Raw genomic sequence first — 25,344 nt, forward strand, 5'->3', positions numbered from 1 at the left:
GACATGCGTGAAATCGGAGAACGTGATTACCAGATATAAAATAATCCATAAAAAAAAAAACATAAAATAAAGGATAATCAGCTCCGAAATTTCGCTCTGCATGTTCTCCGGGCGTCGATCGAAGTTACGTTTTACACGGAGGGGCCCCGTGGTTCGAAAATTGTTGAAACCTTGAGAGAAGAGAGAAAAAAGAAAAAGAAAAAAGAAAAAAGGAAAAAAAAAAAGAGACAGAAATGCCGTTCAAAATATCTTTACCCGCGTTGCGGGTCTCGTGAAAGTGGAATAGAGAGAATTTCCGACGACTCCTACTTGTCTCTGGGAAGTCCGAAGCGCGACCCTTGTCGATGTTTGACAGAAGTCCAATCATAGTCATTAAGCTCTTACGACTCTCGGGATTCTAGGGCTCATCCCTCAAAGGCGTAAGGAATTTCGTGTCCTATACCTATGCGTCGTGTACGGTTCGTTCCGTTCCCCCCCTCGGTTTTTCGTTACAAGTGAAGTGAAAAAAAAATTTACGAAGAAAAGAGAAAAAAAAAAAATACACGTACATACGCACGTATTTCAAGTATCCGATAAATCTGCCGGCTGTGCATAAATTTTCTGAAATGCCGCACAAATTCTAAATGCACATTTTCCGACAGCCCGTGGCGTATAATATAAATTACATAATCGATTCATCGACAGTAGGTATATCGGTATCTGTGGTCGCTTCGGCCGCTTTGATTGCCGTCGACATCATATAGTCCGACGTATAGTCAAGTACGTACAAATATACGTTATAATATGCCACGTACGTACGCGTTACATGAAGTCCGGCCAGGTCTAGCCCGGAGAGAAGTTGGTTGGCCGTTCGAAGGACGAAAAGGAAATCGAAATTGGGTCACGCTCGTCTATATGGGGGACCAAAAACTAATAACCGATTCTCAATATAATAGTTTGCCCCGGGGGAACTGTTTGCGCGCTTTCCTACAGGTACATTATACGCGAGATATGTAGATACGTACAACGTATAGGTGGTACACACACGATACAACCCACCAATACCCACTCGTTCGAAATGCCGTTCGTTACGTTCCACTTTTTCGTCTCTACTAGAACGTGCATTTTCTTTTTTTTTTGTTTTATTTTTTTTCTTCTCCTTCCTTATTTCCCTTCGATATCCATTACACGGCGATCGATCGATCGATCAATTTTCGTTCCTCCGTTCTTTTTGAATTTCAGGTGAACTTATAGACCCGAAAAACTTCTCCCTCCCTCTCTTGACCCTCCGTTTCAACGAAGGGATCCGCAGCTGCTGAAAAGTGTGCGGGGAAAAAATTGGAGAAAATTTTGGAGAACGACGAACTCCCGACACCGGACTCGCTGCTGCCGGTGTACGGGTACGGGATTCCCATGCGTCAAAACTCGGATACGTTTGATAGGTATAAATTAAAAAAGAAAAAAAAAAAGAAAAAAAAAAAAACTGCCAAAGCGCGTACGGGTGAAGAAACTTTCTCTCGCGTTCGCTGCGCGCGGCAGCGTCGACACACCGGCGACGACGTGGTCCTCGCGCGCGTCGTATTACTCTCTCGATCGCGGCCGTTCTTTTTGGCGAACGGGCGCGCGCGATACGTAACACGGTGGCAAGTGGCAACGGATGTATCAGCAGCTTCCATAATACGAAACGGACCCCGACGAGGGCGGGGGGGGAAAAGCCCGTTGCTTTTTCAAGCCTTTCGAACCTTTGCGCTGAAATTCGTGTAAGCGCAGCTGTCGTTGGTCGTAATTTACGGGCGGTATCCGAGTGCGAGGAAATGTTTCTTTCGTTTCAACGGCTGAACCCGCGAATCGATTTCGAACAATCCTAATCGCAAGTTAAGCGTCGGGATCCCGCAAAGGATCGTTTTCGCATATTTTTCATCTCAGTCCTTTCGAACTGTCTCCAGCGTAACAGTCTTCGGCTTTGCAAGGCTATTATGCGAAATATCTTGTATATTTATAGTGTCACCACACGTACACGCCGGTCGAGTGTGGTAGGTATTGTGAGCGAGTCGATATTATACGAAGACATGTATGAATTATAAGTATGAGAAAGAGCGATTGCCTCTGGACAAGATGTTGAAAAATGTGGTGTTTCTTTTTTTGGTTGTTGTTGGTTTTTTGTTTTTTATTTTAAATTCTTTTTACCTTGTTCGCTTGTTATTGTTGTTATTAATATTATTTTCATCATTTTGTTATTTTGTTTTTTCGTTTTTTTTTTTTGCCGGCTAATTGAGTTTGCGACGTAACGCGAGTGAAAACAGAATTATAATAATTCACGTAGGCTTAATATACTTATATACAATTTGACGAACACGCTTGCATAAATTTATATATATATATTCGCGAACATATACATGCGTATATTAATACACACGTATACGCGTTGGAATGTTGCCGTCTTGTCCGGATTCGCCTGTACGTATCATAAGCGCGTCTGTTCAAACAGTTATAGAAGCACGGCCGTCCGCGAATTTTCGTCTCTATATAATTCGACGTTCGCACCATCATTCGCACCGTTCGGAGTATATAGGTATACCCCTATTCAGCATATTGTTAGGAATTTCCGGTTGGTACTTATATTAGTTACATGCATATATATATATATATATATATACATATGTACACTCGTCAGCTCCGCATGAATATTATAAAACGCGTACGTTCATTTTTCCTGCTAACAATCTTCGTATACTCGCCCAGGAGGAATTTTTGCAATTCGTTGAAGTTTCAAAATAAAAAAAAAAAAAAAAAAAAAACACACGATAAAGATAATTCTACGGGGACAAATATGTCGACATAGAATTTTTGAGACAATCTGCGGATCGCAGATTCGTAAGACACGAGTCTGTATGTATGCGTAATGATCGAGAGGCTGGAGGTTCGTAATTTGTTGTTTGTTTCTTATTTTTTTTCGTTACCTCTCTCTTCGTTTAATCAAAGATCGTATCGGGATCTATTTTTACCATTTTTTATGTCGCTTAAGCTCTGGCGATCGGCCATATTTAGAAGATAGATGTTAAAAAAAATAAATAAATAAAAAACAAAAAAAAACAACAAGTTTAATGGTCCGCAGAGATAAGAGGGTGTACGAAAAATTCCGAACCTCTTAGACCTCGCGGTGCACATTATTAATTATAGGTGTATATCGATTACGAAACGAAGTGTGCGAGTTAGTGTACATCGTAATACATGCGTACGCGCGTATACCTATTCACGCGAAGCATGAATTTTGACTGGAGTTTGGAATGAGGTTTTAATGTTCATAATTGTACGCAGATAACGCCGTGACACCTATTATCTAAGTTGAAATAGAGTTACTGGTGAGGGAGACGTTTTAGCCCCTTATCAAAAACTATTTTCAACTTCCGGTTAACAAGATATCACGCTGGCACCCTAGTTTTGTTTTTAGATGACCGATGCCTCGTCGAATCTGTACGATGCCTGTATCAGAATCGACTCGTTTTCCAGGGTCTGTCCGACTCTGGACATCTTCGATCGAGATATTCCGCGATTTTATATTAAAAATCTCGAGCTTCGCTTCAGAGCTTTGACTCGCAAGCTCACACTCGGTTACCGCGTACCTCGAATCGCGGGCAATGTGCTTGCAGTTTCAAGAAGCAAAATCCGCGGTCCGAGAATGGAATTATATATTTCATGGAAATTAAGTAATTACGTACAGGTAAGTTCTTTCATACGTGTACGGCGGTTGAACGTCCAGCGGATCTTGAACGATCCGAGTGTGCGCTGCAGAAATATGAAACGTCTCATTACCTTCCGAAGAAGACGTCGTTGACCAGGTTGTTCGAAAACCGAGTACGTTATCTAAAAATTCTAGGGAAAAAAAAAAACAAAAAAAACCAAGGAATATAGTATGCCTGAAATTTTTCGCAAACCGGTTGAAGGCGGACTTAATTTTCAACTGCGAAAACTGCTTGGCGAACATACAACGATTCGCAGGGGCTAATCCAATAACAGAAATCCGAATGCACCGAATCCGTAGCCTGTACGGATACGACATCCACCTCTGAACGACACCGGCGATTTCGGAGGATCGCCGAAGCTCCTCCGAGATAAATCCATGGCACCGAGGAATCTACGTGAAATAAGTGAGAAAAATGAGATACCTCCGGTAAGCTCCGTGGCGAAAGATCTTCTTTCTTTCGCCGAATCCAAACTTCGGTCTGCCCGATGGCTGGACATATCGGAGTCAACCACTGGACTCCGTAGCCCCGAGAGATCTTTTCCGTTCTCGGGAGCGTCATCGTCACCGTCAGCATCGGCATCGGCATCGGCATCAGAAGCGGCGCACACATTTTACACAGTCGTATACCGCTTCTATTGCTGCCGGCTATTTCCTCGAGTACTCGCAGAGGTGGACATAAGGTAGGTATCGAGTCTCGCGGTTCTTCGGTCGGCTCCTCGGTACCTGCGGTCTTCTTCTTCGCTCCGGAGTTCGGATCACCGCTGCCGACCGACCGACCGACGACGACGACGACGACGACTACGCGCACGTCTTCTTCGTCGGATTTCTCATCGCGCGGCGGTTCCGAATCAATTAAGAACCGCGCGGGAAGGGTTTCCTCGCGCGATATCGAGGAGGGATCCGAAGGGACCCGCGGCCGAAGGAGAGACGCATCGAAGAAAACCGGGAAAGAAGAAATTCTCGACGCGGTCCGTCCGGCTCGCAAAACAGACACTTGTCGCTACCATGCGACGCGTTGAAGACCGCGAACTCCGCGTAATGGTATAATATAGGCCCGATACCCGCCTCGTGTTGGTGACCGTGCTCACCGGTATCTTATTTTATTACATCGAACTTACGTATAGATATATAAGCGTAGTACTACCGAGGAACATTACCAACCAATACAAGAGCGTAGAATACCTTCATCCTTCTCCATCGCAGCGGCTCCGGTGGCTCGCGCGAGTTCGCAGCATCCCTGTCTCTCTCTCTCTTTCTCTCTCTCTCTCTCTCTCTCTCTGCGGGTCTCTCGTTACCTCCGTCCCTCTCCCTCTTCGTTACGTCCGTCTTTCTCGTTTCCTCGCAGTCGGTTGACTTTGCGGGGCAACATGCAAGCATCGTCACCATCACCATCACCGGCGGCAACGGCAACGGCAGCAGCAGCAGCAGCAGCAGCAGCAGCAGCAGCAGCACGAGCACGAGCACGAGCACCAGCCTCGGAGAGCAGAGAGCAGAGAGCAGTGAGTGTTCTCCTACTCCGGTACCTCCTGCTTCGTCTCTTCCTCTCCTACTCCTTGGCTAGTAGTCGCAACGGAACTCAGTACAGCCGGAGCAAGCGGCAAACGCGGTGAGGGAGTCTCTCTCTCGACTTTCTGGCCACTCTCCGTGGCTCTCCTCCTCGCTTTCTCGTTTCCCGCTCTGGCTAATCGTCGTCGTCGTCGTCGTCGTTGTTGTTGTCGTCGTCGTCGTCGTCGCCGTCGTCGTCATCGTCGTCGTTCGTTCGTTGGTTGGTTCGCTCAGCTCTCCGGCTGCTAAAGTAAGCTGATCGCGACCGAGCCGCTAATCGTAGTAACCGAGCGAACCGAACACTTAATTCGACTGATCCGAAACCGTCGTCCTTCTATTCCCTACGCATGAAACGGTGATTAACCATAATTCTTGTGCCTCGAGTCATAAACCGTATAACGTAATTTATTAAGCAACCCCCCCCCTACCCCCCCTTCCCTCACAAATCGCTGCCTCCCTTTCGAACGTTACGAGAAGAAAAAAAACAAAAAAAAAACAAAAAAAAACAAACCAACAAAACTCCTCGAATCGTATTCCTTCGAGCCACGGTTTAAACCCTATTGTCAAACAAACCGGAGCCAGTGAAACAATCGCGTTATCGTACATCCGTACGGACGCTATCTCGTGCAAAGTTTGCAAAGGGATATAAAACAACGGTGACGTATTAGCGCGTCACCCTCCTCGTCGTCGTCGTCGTCGTCGTCGTCGTCGTCGTCGTTGTACCGCAGAGGATATATTTGCATATTATTGTTGTTCGACGTCAGTCGCGGGTGCCTCGTATCTATTTTCTCGTCGGACGAAACGACGACGTTCGGTTGTGCGACCGCGAATTTTAACTCGGTTTCGGACTCTTCCGTTTCTCTCGTTACTCCGTGGGTTTTTTTTTTTTTAAATCTCGTTCACCAGCGGAGGATTTAAAGGACCCCGTCGGACTCGCGAACTCCCAACAAGTGTCGTTCTACCCTACCGCCGCCCCTCGCTAGCTGCGGTTGGCTCGTTCAAAGTGCATAAAACGGACATTCTGAAACTAAACAATAAACAATAGGGAGAACCGATCGATACGAAATCATCGCTCGTAGCTACAAGCCCGTACACTTCGTTACATCGACGTTTCACCTGCCTGACATTATCTGCAAAGGGAATAAAGTTCACCACCGGTTGTGCTTCTGGTACCAACGCTACTGCTTCTCTTAGCCCGTTGGTTGTGGTTTAACGCTGAAAAACGTACAGCGAGAAGTTGCTGCCGGAGTGCGCGCGCGCTCGGTGTGCCACCGTCGTCCTCCTCCTCGTGGAACAACAGGTGAGAGAACGTGCTGCAGTCCTATCTGGACCCACCGGACGCACGCACGGACTGACTGACTGACTGACTGACTGACTGACTCTCTCCGTACACGCGGGCTATACCCGCCGCTCGCTCTGTTCGCCTATCGGCTAACGTTTCGCGGATCTCTCCTCCGTATCTTTTTCTCCAAAGGAAATCCGAAGAGATGCGGACCGAGGTTCCTTATTCGCGTCACCGTCGAAAATCATGACAAATTATCGCCTAAAGCTCGGAGATCGATCGCCGGTAGATACGACGACGGATCCCGTTCGAGTTGTCACGGAATCAGATATGATTAAGTTCGCAGTTGATCGTCGAAATCCTTCGGCAGGATTTCCTTCGTAAGGAATCGTTCGCCGCCAAGTTGGAGGAAACTTGAATTTGACGGTATCGTGCGCTTCAAATAATCTTAATATCGACTCCTAGTGTTTTGCGCGTTCAGTCGACGTGGAAACGTTGAACCTGATCGAGAATCTCGTGACACCGCGTGTGTCCTTTACCGCGATCCGTAAATTTTCATGTCACTTCTCGACTCGTTGACGCATAGAACTTGTTGGCTTCGTCCGAACATCGGAGGCACCGAGCAAGCCACCCCCGACGTATCCTCGCAACGTTCGACCGGACCGGCCAATCCATTCGAAAATGCTCTTACTCGTCTCGGTCGTACTCGGTTCAGATTTCGTCGAGTAACGTACGTACGTGTTAAATGTAGAGTCATCCAACTGGGACCGTTGCTTCGAACAGTACAGCAGCAGCTGGTTATTCGTTGTTATTCACACGACGCCGGTATCTATCTTGTTTGTTGCTGTGGTCAGCAAGGCCGTGGAGGTTCGATACGAGCGTTGTACGCCGACTTCGTAAGCGTGATACGGAGACCTATGAGGGAACGAACGGGCGTTCACCGATTTCGCCCAAAAAAAAACCACCCACCGTGGACGGAAACGACGAATCGAACGAACGATTTTTCAGGGCGCAAACACGTCGATGCCGCGATTACGCGCGGTATAATACATTTACATACGGTTGGAACGCCCGATGTGTACGTACCTCGTTTCTCAGATGCGGTGAAACGCAACGAGCGAACAGCGCGGAACAGCAATAAGCCAACAGTCGGTCCATTCCTATAACAGCGGCTGAACTTCTTACACGCGTTAATACGTGTAGAGAGATACTCGCGGGGGCACCGCCGCGGCTGCACATCTACCGTACACGTACAATGTACACGCTCGTACGTACACTTGCGTACGTATATTTATTTCTTGATACACGCTTCGCTCTGGTTCAATGCTCGTTCTGGGCAACACGTACCGCCTTATACACCGTACCGCGCGTTTACCACCGGTTACTACCCCATATACTCAATGCGTGAAGTTTACACCACCTACGTATCGCTCTCGCTCGTTGTCGCTGCCTCTTGCCCCCGCTGCTAGTTTCGCGACGCGGTTGTCCGTACGTACGTAAGACATCGGGGTACGGTCGTCGTAGAGGACAACAGACGCGAAAACTTGCATCGTTTACTTTACATCGCACAAAACGGCAGCGGCCAACGACGCGCGTTCGCTCGACGGTCCATCCGAATCGAAAGTCCGCTACCCGTTTGGATTGTGAATATCTATATTTATGTCGAACGTGTAATTATATATTATACATTTATAAATATATCCTCGCGCGGTACGTTGAGCGATAGCCGATTAATACCGTCTCTCCGAGTGACAAACTTGTCCGCTCGGACTGTAGTGTGTACGTTGTGTACATTATACAGCGAGGAACGAGTCGCGTTGCGGTACGAAAGAGAGACTGCGGTATTTCGTATATAATTCTCTGACGTCGAATTGCCGACTTCGACACTCGCGGATCCCCGATATATTACAACGTGATATTCTCAGATATTGAGTACACTGCGTACACACCACCACCCTACTTTCGACGTGTGATCGAATTTTGAATCCCGTTATTTACAAATCTCTTCGCTGAGCGTACAATACGATACGTTAACATTGCAGCGCCACGTACGCACCCTCGATTTCGAGCGATATCGCGGACACTTGACGATAACCGTATTACCAAATGACGAGGAAAAAAAAAAAGGGGGGAAATTTTAGCGATCGACCAACGACGCTCCAGCGTCTACGCGTACGTCAAAGAATCGTCGAACGCGCATTATCAAAAAAGAAAATCTTACTCACGGTCAGGCGTCGGCAGGGTACGGACATCGGGACGGTTACTTCCGTTGGTCCCAAAAGCAGTGAAATCCTGACGGGGGGGGGGGGGGGGCCCAAACGAATTGTTCCGTAGGCCTGAAAAGAAGGAAGAAAAATTAACGAGCTTGAAAATATCTATTGTACTTATTTCGAGCGAAACGCGTTTAACCGGAGGTATTGGTATCGTAAAACTTTTACAACCGGATTAGCTTTATCGGAAATTTTCAACGTTCGCGTTAAGAGATTGGCTAATTCGAACGGGTCGAACGTTCGTATATTGTAATATCGAGAAACGTACAACGACTAAGGATACTCTAATTATGAATCCGTATGGCCTAGTGCTGGGCGGTTGGTTATTGCTTATTACCCACCTCTAAACGTTGTTAACTACTAACTACCATTTAAACAGCTTAAAGTCTCGTTTTACACGCGGTTAACGATGTGTGGCAGTCGCACTAACGCTCCAATAGTATATAAGGCATATATTATATCGCTCGAGCGACGTAAAAATAAATTATTTTTTTTTTTTTTCTCAAACCATGATTGAGTAAGTGCCTCTTAGGCCTCTCGAGAGAAATTGCTCCAGCCGCCGGTGCACCGACGTCGTCTAACCGCGCGCGCGTTCTCTTACACACGCTCACCTGCTTTCGCATATATACCTATGCGACTTCTTATAATAGGATACACATGCTCGACAATTTATCCTATCTACACGTAGGTGTCGTACGCCACCTTGTTTCAACCGTTCGACGTTATCCCGTGTGCAGAATTATTGCGATACCTTCGCGGTAAGACTAAAAATTTTTACGATACTCGCGACGCGTTCGAAATTCGTAGCGACACCCGTACGATTTTCTTGTCCATTTTGATGGATGAAAAAAAATGAAAAATAAAACTTGACGTTACGAATCGCGTGTAGCGGAGAGACGATTCGTCCCAACGGCGCGCACGTGGTGCCCGCGGAGATATTTAATTGTTTTTCCGTAACTCAGCGGTAGTTGTGATAACTCGTTAATTGCAGTTGACGGTGGTGCTGCAGCGGATTGCGGAATGAGAAGAGCGAGAGAAAAAAAAAAAAAATTACGACAAAAAAATAAAAAAAAAAAACAGAAGCAATATAAAATGCAGGACGGCCAATGTTCAGCGTTCAGGTACACGATATAGGCTGCTGAGAGTTGGATTTAATGAGACAATTATACGGAAACTCTGCTAATTAAAGTCACGTAAAGATCCATTATTACGAAATAAATCGTACATGTATATATTGTAAGAATGCTTATCCGGTATATAGCAGCGATTCATAATCGTTAAATATAGCAGGTTCTACACTCGAGACTCTGTAAGTTTTTTTTTTTTAATAAATTTCTGTTTTTTTTTGTTCTTTTCATCTCCTACTGCATATCTTTTTATTTCGTAAGATTTGATCGATCGAATCGGAGGGCAAATTACCGTTTATAGAGTGACGACGATTATATCGTTCGACATAATCGCGAGGTATGAATATTTAAAAAAAAAAAAAAAATGAGTGAAGAATTATTATTGAATCAACGAAAACGTACCGTGAATGAAATGATTATTGCTGAAGTAAAAAAAGGACCTCGAAAAACTTCGTCCATTCGCACAACGTGATCATTCAGGTATTATCCGTTGAACGGGTAATTAGTTTTCGAATATGGATTCACGCTTCGGAGCGAATTTTTTTCACTTTTTCATTATTCTTTATCAGTCTTCTTTTTCTTACGTTGTAATTATTGCAACTTCGAAGCGAGTGCAGAAGCTCGTAAATTAACAACGAGGACAAAAAGTGTAAAGAAATGAATGAAGATAACTAAAAAGAAGATGTTAGCTTAACTAGGATTGAAAATTCGAAGTTATTTAAACAGAACTGTACACACGGAATTCGCATTTACCCGCGCGAGCGCACACTGATTAAAATTTTACCGAATGAAAAAGAATTCGAATTTAACGCGTCTCAATGTACACCGTACCTATACCGTATAAATACAGTACTCACTTACATCTGTATGCGATATTCGCGTGGTAGATCGTCTCCATATATATATTTATATGGAGATCTTTTTTTTTTTCTTTTCTTTTTGATTGGTAGGCTTCCGCGGCTCTGTGGCTTTTTATTATGCAATGGGCACCTTGTCGAGTCTCTTATTGCTCAAGTCTTCGAGTCGAGTCGATGTCTCTAAAGTCTTCGGTTTTTCAATTGTACGCATACATCGGCGGCCTTGAGTTTACCCGGGGACAACTTCGAGAAGCGTATTTCTTCCAACCGATATAATAAAACCCGTACGGAAAAGATTTATTATTCTCTCGTTGAGTTTTCTATAATGCAAATGAACGGGGGAAAAAAAAAAAAAAAATAGCGTCCACCCAACGATACCGATAGCGAATTGGACGCGCGAAACGAAAAAAATTTCTATCCCATCTCGACGCGGATTCCGGAATATCTTGGCGTCCTTTGCACACGGCATTTATCACGGAGAAACGCCTCGTCCTTGCGACATGCACCGACCGAAGAAACGGCAGCCCACATGGGATTCCCTAATCCTAATCCTACGCACTTCGGAAAATCCTTTCGCCGTATATACGACCCGGATAAAGGAAAGGGAAGGAGATCCGATCTGCTTTTCGCTTCCTTTCCCGTTCGCAGGGAATTCCGCTCTTCGCAAAGAAAAGCAGATTTCGATTCGACGACGTAATTACAAGGGTCCTCGAAATTCCGAATCGTCGCGTACGTCGTAGGGTAGGTTACATTGGGGTGAGGTCGCGTCTGGTGTTACGCAGAGATTATTAAAATGTCCATAAATCATGAAACTCGTCTCGTCAACAACGCGGCGCTTGGCTCGGGTCGCTTTGGGTGGTAACTTGGACCATAAATGATATTATACTCGAGTGAGATGAACTCTGCGATGACTGGTAATGGAACGCATCTGTACACGGTGCAGTTTATACACCGAGTAATCTTTCCTAGTTGTTTTTTTTTTTTTCCACTTATATTTTCACAGCCTGACACATCCTTCTTTCGCCCAGTCATCCGATCTACTGTACGCGATAACGGCCGAGCAAAACCTTGAAAAAATAGAAAAATAAAAAAAAAAGAAAAGAAAGAGGAAGAAAAATTCATCCGTCGCGCTCCGATCAAAGCGGCGACTCTCGTATACGGATGCAAAAAGTGAAACGCGCGTAGCGGGGGAGTCGGATCAATGGGAAATATACTTGAATGGAGGAGTTTTTAGCTCTGACAAAAGTCCGTTATCTGCGATACAGATATCGGCACACACACGTAACGTTATCGAACCACTCGTTGGTCTTTTGCCATCCTGTACGATATCATGAGCGTAATATACGCCCGCGTTCGTATACATCAAACGGCATCCGATTCGTTATGAATTACCAAATGACGATGAAACGTTAGAAATTGCGTGAACAATTGAAGAAAAGAAAAAAAAAATAAAATAAAATAAAATAACACAACGCAAGCATATCCATGTAGACGTAACAATTACACAGCAAACGGCATATAATTGCCACGCTCGCTAAGCGTTTCTACAACATTTTTTTTTCTTTCTTCCATCTATTTTTCCTCTAATTGTTGCTAACACTTTCAATTGCACGTGTAACGAGATTATAATCTGTCGCCTCGGACCGCTGTACATGGCAATGTTACAAATTGGTATACACACGTATCGCATATTTAGCCGTATATTTTCAAGCGTTCACACTAACTCTCTTCTGTGTACGTGTTCCGCGCGGTACACGTTCACGGTGTGCGAAACTTTTCCCCCTGCACATGCATCGGCGCATTAAAATAACGTATGCAAATGTAGGATTAGGTGTATAGATAGAAACCGTGATGCATAGGTATGTACGCACGCGATGACTATTCGCGCAGTGGTATACGTGTATACGTGCACGTGGTATATATAGGTATATCGTCTCTAAGTACCCAAGGTGGTGTACGTGTGACACACTCGGTCTACGACCGCAAAAAGAAACACGAAGGGGAAAGAAACGTCAGCAGGAGCTTGATCTTTTCAGACAAAAGTAGCGATATCTTCTGCCTCCCACGGTGTGAGTCACGGATCTTGCCTCTGACAGAGTCACTTCCGATTGGAAAACCTCCCGCGACTTCTTCGGCGACGTCTCATGCTTTACCATTTATACGGACGAAGGAGACGACAATCTCTCTCGTCTCTCGCGACCGGCGGCGTCGCGACGCCTAGAAATATATAGCCACCTGCCTCGATCCGGTGCACGCGTGATATATACCGATGTGTATTACAGAGAGACTTCGATGTGGATACGAGTATAGGCGCGTATATATTTTATCCGTAGAGACGGTAGAAAATGAAACGAAAACTTTGTATATATTATATTGGCTGATGAAAACTATACCGGACACGACGGTGTTAGAGGAACACTTTTTTTTCTATTCACGGTGTTCTTGAACTAATTTCCCGCAAGGCTTCCACAATGTGCGATGATAGTTTTAACGGTGATACGGAGCCGCGAGTTTTTCACAAATGTTTAATTGATTCAACGATAATTACGATCGTTGACGCGATAATTATTTATTCGTGCTAGGTGTATCGAAAACGAAGTAAGAAAAAAATAAAAAAATAAAATAATGATAAAAAAATTATCCAACATCACATCGAGAAAATGTACGGTCGTATTGTATATTTTTTGTAGACCGCGTTGTACTATGAATTCTGCCAGGCAGACGCGTGTAACTTGATATTTATACCGATATTAATGATATGGTGGTTCGTAAATTGCGTAATACGCCGAGTTATTATTTAATGATGTGGAGAAAGGTCAGTTATTATAACCCGGGGAGCGCCTAATAATTGTCAAGGCCGTGCCAAGGGCTATACGAAACAGAAAATTTTACGTGCGTCGAATGACCGTTGGTTTGATTCGTGTACGATTGGTGAGATGCGATCGGAATCGTCGTTCGGCGATCGCGCGCGCGCCGCCCGTCGGAAAACCATCGAATAATTTTCATCGGTAGGATGACGTAACTGACAACTTTATATCTTCAAATCGGAAATGTCTTATGACGCGTTTCATTTCTCTCCCACGCGTCCGATCTGGAAATAATTCTCGACCTCTCTTCGATCCACGTTTTCCACGTTGATTTAGGTGTTTTTCAACATTTACTCAATAATTTAAGAAATCGATTCGAGAAATGATATTTCCGGTGGATTTTCGGCTCAACGGAAATAAAATGAAAAAAAAAAAAAAAAAAAAAACAGCGAGATGAATTGACCCCCGGTATCGCATGCTGTAAGAATCGATCGATCGATTCGTAGAAATCGATAAATTGATCCCTCAATAATCCCGTGTCATTCAACTTTGGCACAGTTGCAACTGGGAAATTGATTGAGGGGGATTAATCCGCTTCTGTGATATAGAAATGAATAGCGAGAGACGTGCGGTATACGTGTAGCTTATGCGAAATCCAATTTTCAAACAACGCGTTGCTCTCACCTGCTGTACGCAAATGAAACGTCGATAATCCGGCATAATTATTATAACCAGATGAATTGAACGTACAACGCGGAAAGGATTTTTCCATTATATTTTAAATGATTATTATTATCGTGTACAGAAAAACGAACCGTACAACGTACCAGTGGACACGTGAAATTGAGATGAAAAAAATAAATCACCCAGAATATTCCAGTCACAGATAACGAACTGAGTGGATGGAAAAAAAAAAGAAAAATTTCCCCAAGTGGTCGAAACGAAATGGAAATAAAAAAAAAAAGCGAAACATTACAAAGACGCGTTAAGCTTTGGAGAATTAAATATTATTATCTTATCGCGGTTCGTTTATACGAAATTAAAAGAAGATGAAAAAATGTGTATGATAATGAAGAAAAAAAAGAAAAAACACGATATTCGTAATCTGCCCGATTGTGTACAAATCTTGCCAAATTATATATGAATGGAATCCACGTTTGGCTTCGCTTACATAGTAGGAAACCTAATTAGGCGATGACCAAAAAAATGGTCAAATTAGTTTCAAATAAAAACCGTATTACGCATTTCCTGTGCCGCTGATTATTATTTCAATACACAGAACTTGCTTGACGTCGTTCTCTTTCCAGTTGTAATGAAATCGAAACGCATGTATAACGTTGGGATTGACGAGCGCGACTGACTCATTTTGATAATGTTTTTTTTTTTTTTTTTTTGTTTTAATTTTACACCCCGTTCGTTCAATTTGGATTTCTTCATTTTTTCTTTTTCTTCTTTTTTTTTTTTTTTTTTTTTTTTTTTTTTCGGTGCGAGAGTATACGTGTCAACGGCGGCGACCGCAGCCACGGAGACGATTTTAGCCACCGTACGATATAATTATAGTACAATCGGTCGCAATTCGTCATTGTGCAGAATTAGTGAGTCATTTTATGAGATGACTATTTTATATTAGGTTCATATGGGTACGGAAATGTATCATATGGAAATATGAGTGGATCAACCGCGAATTAGTAAGCGCGTTAGAAATGGAAAACCGCAATCTTTTAACCGACGATGAATATAACCCCAACCCTATTACGAAAACTGAAATTTAAAAACATCTGTCGTACAGTTTCGCTATGATATCATCGTACTCGCAATTATTCCAATTTCTCCCTCGGTCAGCTTATCACAATATTCCGATTCATTTGAAGAGAAAAAAAAATAAATTAAAATTGGTTTCGAGCGAACTAGAGGCTTGAAAAATTCGCCAGAATTTGATCATTCCAATGAATATGATCGATTCGCAACGAATCATGCGATTATATACCAGGAAAGTAGAGTTTGTTACATAGTGTTTTTTTTTCTAGAAAAAATCGAATCTGTGATTAGAGTAAATATTTGCATACACTCATCCCGTACTGAAACTTGTATATATAATTTTGGTTTCTTCCAAAGAAAAGCCAACACGATTCACGAAATCAAGGGTATACGTAATAAATCGTTTGCATAATACATAACATCTTGCAGAGTCGCGGACTAAATCGAGATCGTGAATAAATGAAAGAAAAAAAAAAAAAACGATAGCCAAAATTAAAAAACGAGACGGGGACAAAAAGATACGTGGAGGAAAAAAAAGTGTCAAAAAGTCGCGCTGCTAAATTCTTCGAAGTATAAATTAGCGATTCGTAAACCGCAGCAGAAGCTTGCTTACATTATAAAAGCGAATGCTACTAATTACTCAATTAGTTGAAATTAAAACATCTCTCACGGAGCGAGAAGAGACCCCTTAATTTTAATTTCAAATAACCCGACGCGATGCTTTTCTTTTAACCCCTCCGGCTAATTTTTCCCAATATCTACGTCGATCCTCGTAAATCTCGGCGCCGAAAAAAAATCCGTCAAATAGTAGCTCGGATATATTTGAGAAGTAAAATGTAAAAAAAAAACAAGGTACCGAACATTCTAAACACGTATGGCGTACCGGTGGTGTAAGTGCTTCGCAAAGTTTACCCGCGTGTACTTCCATCTTCGGTATTATATGACTTTTTCATCGATTTGTTTGATTTTTGTTCTTTTTTTTTTTCTTTTTATTTGTTCAATTTCAAACGATCCCGCACGTTGAGCGTTTTGACATCGCCGTAGCTGCAAAAGCTGAAATTTCGAAACCTTGACGAGGTATACAGGGAAGGAGGATGGATGGAAGCGGCGGTGAAATTTTTGCCTCGGTGTTCTCGGAATTCGTTTGTGTGAAGATATTATATTATGGTGCAGCATCATCATCATCATCATCGTCGTCGTCGTCGTCGACGTGGTCGGCAGCAGCAACAGCTGGACGAGGACCGCGGGAGTATAAGATTTAGCTTAAACAATCTCTTCTTCTCGAGTATAATCATTCAAGACGCTTAATATCCTACCGCAGTATAATAATTTGACCGTTCTCGCCGTGCAACTTTGACCCGAGATGAAATTCAATCCGCGCAACGAACCAACGAACGTACGCGAACGAAGAGGACGGAGCTTCTCGTAACATTCGTAATTGCTACAGGGAGATGATGATGATCATGCCTTTCAGCCTTTCGTACCCTTAATCTCTTGCACGTGCACCGAAGAACCGAACGAAACGAACGAACCGAACGAACGATGTACAGAACCGAACGAGAAACGAAATGCTCCCGCTTCCTCATCTGCGCCGTACACGTATTAATCTACCTCCGACTAAAATCAGAAGAATATAAATAAAACGAAGACAAAAATTTTTTTTTCTCTCTCTCTCTCTCTCTCTCGTATCAATCTTTGTTGAATTTCAATTTTGTACGTAGTTCGCAACTTGCACCTGTCGGGAGTCCCGAGTCGACGATGGAACCTCGAATATTTCTAGACTCGAGAATCATTCCCATAACTTTCCTCGTTTTCATCTGTCCTACGGATCGCCAATTTTCAGCGGTTACAAGATGTATAATCTAACGACACGTATACATGTATATCTACACCCTAGTTGTGTGTGCGTACGATTATGTAAAACGATACGAATAGCCGTGTTATAAGTTCCCGTTTTATTTTACCCGAAAAATTCATCGCCTGTACGTATTCACTTATCTGTTGAAAGTAATAAATATTGAAAAAAAAAAAAGAGGAAGAGTTAAAAATTGAACGATTTCGCACCTCGATCGCTGTGCGAAATATTTTCTCGTAGATAGTTTTCCAAATTCGAAAAGTGAATATTTTTTTTTCCCAAATCAACGCCGGCGTAGATCCGCGCCTAGAATTTTTCTACGGAGATGAATTTTTTCCCACTCCGAATTAGCCTGTAACCCAAGTAGTCGCTGGATTAATTAAGAAACTTGACCTCTTCATTGAGCGGAATATAATTACGGTACCTAGTATCAGTCCGAAGGAGATAATTTCGTGATACGTACGTCGATTTATATACATATATATATACGGAGCGACGCACTACGTGTACGTACATGAGAATTATCGTACAGAAGTCGATATTACAAATACGCGTACGCCACATATAAATCTACACACCTATAAAAGTACATGTAAGCTAATAGCTCGATTCATGCTCGGTGAGTGGCTCCTAAGGAATTCTCGTTAAATTCCCACACACGACGAGGAAACTTTTGAACCGGATGCAGGACGTACGCAGGTACGATCGGTCTTTTTTTTTCTTTTTTTCTTTTTTCTCCTTCGTTTTGGATTTTCGACGTCACATCTTCGATTATCGTCCGAACGTCGTACCGGCTGAGAAATTCGAAGCGTGAGATTGGCGTGCAAAAATTTTGAACAAAAAAAAAAAAATTGGCGAAAGTGCGCTTCGCGCGTTAACGTACGATTACGAATTAATTGTCGCCCGTCGATTTCGCCGTTTCAAACTAAATACCTGTACAAACGATCGTCGGATCGCGAAAAGTGGCGTTACGCTAATAGTGACCTTTAGACGGTGTTTACAGAAATTTCAACATCATCATCGCCCACGCGATATCTATTATACGCGTGTACCGGACACTAGATCACGTTAGATCTCGCGATGGGATAAAATATCGTCGGCGTGATATGCGACGTGCTTCTGTGAAACAATATCGGCGGTGAGCGCGATTCGCGATAATCGCGATCCTACGTCGAATAATAAGTGCTGCCCATGCGGATGCGGTGCGGATGGGTAAAAAAAAAAAAAAAAAACAAAAAAAAAAATTAACAAGTGCGCTCCGTCTAACTCGGATCGACGAAATACACACATGTATGTATATTCGTATCTGTCTTATTTCAACGACGCTTGAGATTTCCAGTTTCTTTCGCCGCGATATAATTCGCCGGTAGCACCGTCCGATAACTTTAATTATTTAACCGTTAGATCAGTCGGACTCCGGATCAAGAGAAATCATCGTAAACATACACATTTCAGGAAAATCGAGAGGAACGCGCCGGTGAGCGCGAGCAAAAGCGATCGCCAGAAAAATCGTATAACCACGAAATGACGGGTTATAGGTAACAACCGCGACCGTACGAGCCGCCGTACAGGGTGTAACGCCGATCGGTTTATTTATCCGGACAAAACACATTGCCTCGGTTCTCTTACCGATAGTTTGGACAACCGAGAGCTACAAATATATCCGCGCGAATGCTCGCGGTACGCCATGATTCTCTACATGGAAACGGCACACCACCGGCTCGACCGTAACAACCCAGTAGCCGGTACACCAGCCCGTAACGACCTCCACTCGGCACTTAATAATATATTAAAACTTGGCCTTGAATAGATTAAAATAAAGCTGATTATGTCCACGAAGTAACGTACCGCCGCGCATTATACTACGTTGCTGCTGCTGCCGCCGCCGCCGCCGCCGCCTCTGCCCGTGTGGATTTTCTTCTCCGTGACGAATCTCCCATGCAAATAACGCGCTCGAATATCGATCTTCGAATATCGTACGCCGTTCGCTGCAGCTCCGTCTCCTTCACCCACTTATTACTCATCTACGAATTGACGGTAGAATTTTTCAGGTGAAATATTGCGAAGGAGTATCTCTGAATTAATGGAAGAGGTGTTTTTTTTTATTTTGTTTATTTTATTTTTTTTGTTTTTTTATTTTCGTCATTCGACGTCACGGATGCCGAGGACATACCTATGGGAAACTCACCGGAGATCTGACGTAGTTGGTATCGAACGATTAGAGGGGTTCGAAGAAGCATCCCGCGGGAGCGGTTGAAGAATTTGGTTTTCATTTTCTTGCTAGAACCGGTGCGGCATTACAGCGTTGTTGTTATAGATATATATGTATATATATATAACATGTCCGCAGGTTGCGAAAGAGTTGATATTTTTCTGACAAACTGCACTACGCACCGCGAACCGCGGCGAGAGAATCAGAGAAGGCTGAGTTCTCTTACCGCACTGAACTGCGATGTAGTTCCCGCCAACTGAACCGAGCTTGGGTTCGAATTCCTCGGCATCTTTGTGCGACAATCTCGGCTGCAGTCAGCTGCGTTACTCGCACTCGGGTGTACAGGAACGAGGCACACTACTGTAAAACCGCATTTTAGACGTCGCCGTTTCAGCCGATGCGCCCCGTGTCCGGCGCTCGTAGAGCGTAATAGCGGAACTTCGTACAGGTTGCGGAATCTTTTTGTTTTTTTTTTCGTTTTTTTTTCATTGTTTTTTTTTTCCATCAGACGGAGAAGAATTCCGGTCTCATCTCTTTATCGCTTCGCGGTTGCATTTCGTTTCAGGGATCCGATAGCGAATCGCGGTGAGCGTCGACGAAATAATGACCGGGCGACGACTCGACTACGCGACTGCTAAAATTCGACACGGCGCAACCTGAATATAGTCGTAAAATTCCTAATGAGTTGTAAAATCTGTTCCAGGGTGAGGAATTAAACGGGGTGAGGGAAAAAGGGCCCACCCAGCGGCAGCATGGAGCTGCTACCTCTGGCGTTGGCGTTTCTGTCGAGTGTACGCCTTACCGTCGGCGTGTCCGAAAGCATAATAGGTGAGTTTATGTTTAATTTTATTGTTATTTTTTATTTATTTATTTTTTTTTTTTTCCAATACAATCGAATAGCGTATTTAAATTTCATCGACACACGTCGGCCGTCCGCCAAAGTGGTATTCAGCTTTGTGAACCACTGGGTTTTATGGATCCGTATGTGTTTTATGTTTATTCAATCAAGTTCAGAGTTGACGAGCTTTTCTCGCCCGTCGTTTTATTGGTCGGTTAGCCATTAAAGAAGAATAATCTTGTTTAGCGTTAATTTTATGTTACAAAGATTTTTATTCAATTCTTTCTTTCGTTTCTTTCGCTAAGCGTGTCCGCGCTATTAAATTATAATACGCGCTCTTAGATGACGACAAAGGTTATCGCAAGGGTGCATCCTTGTAAAACTATAAAACGACGCTCGGTTCTTCATCGACTACGAATCGATCGAACGGTCGCTAGAAATGTTCGAAAATCGCTAATGCCGTCTCATAGGAAGTGATTTTCGGTCTTCAACGACGATCCTATTTCTAACAACTCGTTAAAATCAGCGAATTTTCTAACGTTTTGTAGGAACCCGACAAACCTGCGACGTAGAGGGCGAAGAAGTCACGGTCGACAAGATACCGAATTCGAAATGTTTCTCCTGCATTTGCAAGGTAAGAATGAGTTTTGTTGTTTTTTTTTTTTAAATTCTTTTTCTTTTTTTTTACGTTTCACCGAAAAGCGACGCACGATACCGTGTACAACCTTCGTTTCGATCGTGATTATGTCGCCTCACCGCGGACACCGATTCTTCCTAAAAGATTTCTCGATCTCTCTCAACGCCATCGACTTGGGAGATTTGCGATTTATGTAATTCGAAATAACAAAATAACAAAATAAAATTAAAAAAAACCACCGACTCCTTTACGACGTAGTCTCCGAAGAGCTTGACTTCGCGATACATGAATCTTAGAGACAACAATCTGATCTCGTAAAATCTTTGTCGTTTTGACCCCCAAAAATGAATATAATTATCTCTACTTCACATAAACGCTGTATACTACCTATAATATGTATAATACTCTCGACGTTGAATCTACAAGGCGTTGTTCCGAAAGCAAAGTTTGCGGTATTTCATTATTATACCGGTATAAAAATCACCCAACCGTCCTTGGTATCAAAGTCCACTAATTTTTAGGTCCGAAAATTTCGAGAGATTCGTTGAAAAAAAATAAATAAATAAATAAATAAACATAAAAAATGATCATCCACTCACGTTACGTTATACACGTTTCGAACGGACGAGTCGTATAATAGCGATTCCGAAGAGCGAAGTTCTTCTCGATTTTTTTTTTATTACGGTCAGAGAATTTTTGAAAAACCATCACCTCGCCAGGGACGTAGGTGGGATTCGACCAGGGAAAGAAGACTAGTTTAAAAGATGTGACGTTAAACGAGGTATCTCGGTGATCGCGGAGCAGGTAGGTCGTTCGATTAGTTTTGCTTCTGTGCGTGGATAACCAAAAAAGGAGTTTCGTCGGATGGTTTCATCGGTCGTTAGTTCCGCCATTATTCGCCTATCCTCGTAAACAAATTCGTCGAGATCGTTGTGGAAGCAGCTCGTTACGATTTTACGACGTATTCGCGGACCGCGAAACTAATCGAGATCTGGATTTGGTCCGAAAGAGAAATAAAAGAGAAGAACGAAACGAAGGAATATATCGACGACCTCAGAGCCGACCTCAAAGGTCTCGCGCGAGTTTGAAAAAAAAAAATGCCATTCGCCCACACGCGGATCGCCGCATTGCAAAGCATTGATTCAGCACGCGTCGAAGGAATAGGTGATCCGCATAAAAGGTCATCAGAAGTTATTTCAATTCACTTTTAGACTAGCGCCTATTATTCGAACGGAGGGACATTTAATTTTGCGGGAATGGCGATCGTGACAATAGTTACACGGGGACAGATGATTAATGTAACCAGGAGTCATTACCATTACGTGGAAGAATTTCGAGCGACGCGGCGGCACTCCCGCTCCTCATTTTCGATTAGTTTTATATTTATTTATTCATTTCTATTTCTCTACTTCGCCAATGAGCGTTATACGAATCAAGTTCCAGAACTCGATCGACCAAAAATTCCCAGGAATTTCCACATTTTTATATTGTCAGTTATTGGCCATAAGTTAAATTATAGTCGCATATACTCGCGAACATAAAACATGCAGGCGAAATGATCGCCGAGCCAAACGCGCGTGTTCGATTTTATTTATTATCACATTATGCGCGCTTCTGGCACCGGTATTGAGATTAGAAAAAAAAAAAAAAAACTAAAATAAAGGTGGAAAAAAAAAAAGATCTCCCAATTATTCGCACTGACAGGTTCGCTTCCGCGATATCGTCTTCCCATTTTATTATTTTCAAGGGTATCGGCTGCTTTCGTATTAGCAATGACCGATTAGCCAAGAACAGTTGCAGGTAATGTTGCATTGAAACCGTCGTCACAATGGAATGATAATAGGCGTGAAATTACCGAGTGGTTTTCTCGAAGTCAGCGCTCACACGTGTACAGATATATTTATATAACTGAACAGAATAATTTACATTCAATTCGCGACCTGACGATACGATGTTCTAAGAATTCCCTGGACATTGTCCTATACACCCCTCTCTAAAACAAGTAACGACAAATTATCCGTTGGGATAAACGCGAGTTAAAAAGGATCGTCGAGTTCTCGCAAGCTTACAAGAAAAAATAATCAACAATACCAGCGATAATGATAACGATAAATAGGTGGGTCTACGTACCACGTACCCGTAAATTCATAGAAAATAAGTGACATTGCTTCGCGCGGTGTTCGAGTGGCTTCTGCTTATCTCGACGAGCGGCTGAACAATATTAAATCGCCGTACGTACGTATACGTATACGTACGTACGTACAGTGGAAGCGTGAAACGGCAACACGTTTCCGCAGATAAAACGACCGCAGCACATCCTCCGTTCGACCGATGCCGATGTACTTCCCATACCAAGTTAACGAATAAGAGACTCGAAATTCGTACGAACGACGTACTCCCCCGGTGCGTAAGTATTTCGGCGGGGCACACGTCGGGAGATGAACGTTTCACGCAGGTGACACAAATGGCATATAATACAACGTGACGGACGGGCGCGCGCGTATTGTATGAAAAAAATATCACCGAGTATAAGCGACGGTGATCGGAGTCGGTAAGATTGATCGGAAACGAGTCCGTTGACTTTGACGTATGTTACAGCGATGAACATAAAGAGAGAAAGATGTGAAATAACTGAATAAAGAGAGAAATATGGTTAGTCAACATAGCTTTGTTGGTTAGCTGCGTTGCTACTCCATAATATATTAGATACTTTGACCCAGATAAAACCGACTTAATTATAGCCGGAGTAGTGGTAGTTGGATGGTATATAAGTCATGAAATGGGAGTGCAGTACCATTACGTAGGGGAGTACGAAACGTCGGTCCCGAAGAGAATATTATCAAAAAAAGAATGTGTCACCTAATGGGACGTCTTATTTTTCTATTTCCATTCCTTTATTTTCCATCGACACAAAACGACAAACCAATTTTAGATCTCGACCAACGATTATCGGTACCTTCGTACTCCCCATGGCATGGGCATTGAATTTGAGATTAAACGAGACGCCACTCCTTTACACGGGATGTATGTATGTATGTATGTATAATAATGGGATGGCGGAGTCAATTAGTCTCGGAGGGAAAAAAAAATTTATTCCTCGCCAATGGCCGTTGAGCTCTACCGAAGACGAACGTTTTTTTTTTTTGATAAGATTTCACCGTGTAAAAGGATGAAACCCCCGATGGACAATATTTGCGAACATGCGTGAATCACTATTTCAATATGAGTCAGAAGTCCGTTTATAATTCTCAGAATTATCCAACGAAACGTTGATATTTAATATTTGACAATGACAACTGCACTAAAAAAAAAGAAAAGAAAAGAAAAAGAAAAAAGAAAAAATAGTCGTGGACACGGTTATAACGCGAGTTTTTAACTCTCCCCGAAGCTATACACGTATATGTATATAATATACGCGTATAATATCGTATGGGAATATGTATATCGTACACAGCGGTACAATATACATATATATATTCATATATAGAAAACATAAGTCTCCGCATATGTAATAGCGAGAGCGCGGCCATTAGTCATATTAATCTTTTTCTACTCCTGTGTTTTTTAGAATGGTTTCGTAGAATGCCCCCAGCCAGAATGTCCGAGTGTTGAGGGCTGCTACATGCTACTGGAGGCACAAGATGACGACTGCTGTCGCCGTTGTAAAGGTAAATATTCCTTACGAGCACACAGCTCGTTCGACATTCCTGGGACTGTTGCTGCTGCTGCTGCCGTTGCTGCCGTTGCTGCTGCCGTTGCTGGTGCTATTGCTCGCTGCACCAGGACCAGCATCACAAACAGCACCAACAGCACCGGTACCAGCACCAGCAGCACACACCTGCTTTCATCTCGCGTTGTACTCAACCAGGTGTACAACGACCGCGAGTCGCTGTACCGAATGGCGAGATAAATTAACCATTGTTTCCCGTCCGCCTGTACGCCATGCGCCTCTACCGTGTATCGACGTTGTGTATACCTTCGATTCTGTTTACCTATTTTCACACGTTCGTAATTATTTTTTTTTTTTCATACTTTTCATCGGTAATTGGATTTCGTATTTTTATCGTCCACCTCCGTATCGCGTACGTCGCGACGGTGCCTCGGTAGAAATTTCGTCGGAAAAAAATTGAGCCGATATTTGACCCGGAAAAAGATACATCTGGAAAGAAATCCGTCCATCTCGGACGTGAGAGGTTTCTTTTTCATTTTTTTTTCTTCTTCAATACCGTCCTAAAGCAAATATACAGTCAAAGTTTGTGTGCTTAGGTCTCATATAAACGAAACATTCCGCGCACTCAACGTGTCAGTTTCGTATGTACTCGGATACTTGATAATATGTACCTGACTTTGAATGGAGAGTCATTACGAAATCGGTGGATAGCCTCATCATCGTCGTCGTCATCGTCGTTAAGATCGCGATCGTCGTCGTCGT

General features: G+C 43.2%; 2 protein-coding genes across 5 annotated transcripts in view; one reads left to right on the plus strand and one right to left on the minus strand.

Annotated features, from left to right (window-relative positions):
* LOC105691700 (putative inorganic phosphate cotransporter) overlaps positions 1-25,344 on the minus strand; it is a 112,788-nt gene that overhangs the window by 63,245 nt on the left and 24,199 nt on the right. Inside the window, exons 1-2 of one of the 2 annotated variants that reach the window (XM_048651820.1) lie at positions 19,074-19,098; positions 8,777-8,887 (exon numbers count right to left, since the gene is read on the minus strand). In XM_048651820.1, the coding sequence (XP_048507777.1) occupies positions 8,777-8,887; positions 19,074-19,083 (121 nt within the window). In that variant the 5' untranslated portion in view covers positions 19,084-19,098. Of the gene's footprint in view, positions 1-8,776; positions 8,888-19,073; positions 19,099-25,344 lie in introns of those variants that run through there. The other variant, XM_048651821.1, reaches the window with a different exon arrangement.
* The window catches only part of LOC105691710 (BMP-binding endothelial regulator protein), a 28,217-nt gene continuing 8,142 nt past the window's right edge, over positions 5,270-25,344 (plus strand). The window contains exons 1-5 of one of the 3 annotated variants that reach the window (XM_048651816.1): positions 5,272-5,519; positions 6,176-6,569; positions 20,141-20,265; positions 20,824-20,909; positions 24,481-24,580. In XM_048651816.1, coding sequence (XP_048507773.1) covers positions 20,190-20,265; positions 20,824-20,909; positions 24,481-24,580 — 262 coding nt within the window. In that variant the 5' untranslated portion in view covers positions 5,272-5,519; positions 6,176-6,569; positions 20,141-20,189. Of the gene's footprint in view, positions 5,520-6,175; positions 6,570-19,427; positions 19,886-20,140; positions 20,266-20,823; positions 20,910-24,480; positions 24,581-25,344 lie in introns of those variants that run through there. The other 2 variants (XM_020855650.2, XM_048651817.1) reach the window with 2 other exon arrangements.

Source organism: Athalia rosae, chromosome 3, assembly GCF_917208135.1.
Source record: "Athalia rosae chromosome 3, iyAthRosa1.1, whole genome shotgun sequence".
Classification (NCBI taxonomy): Eukaryota; Metazoa; Arthropoda; class Insecta; order Hymenoptera; family Athaliidae; genus Athalia; species Athalia rosae.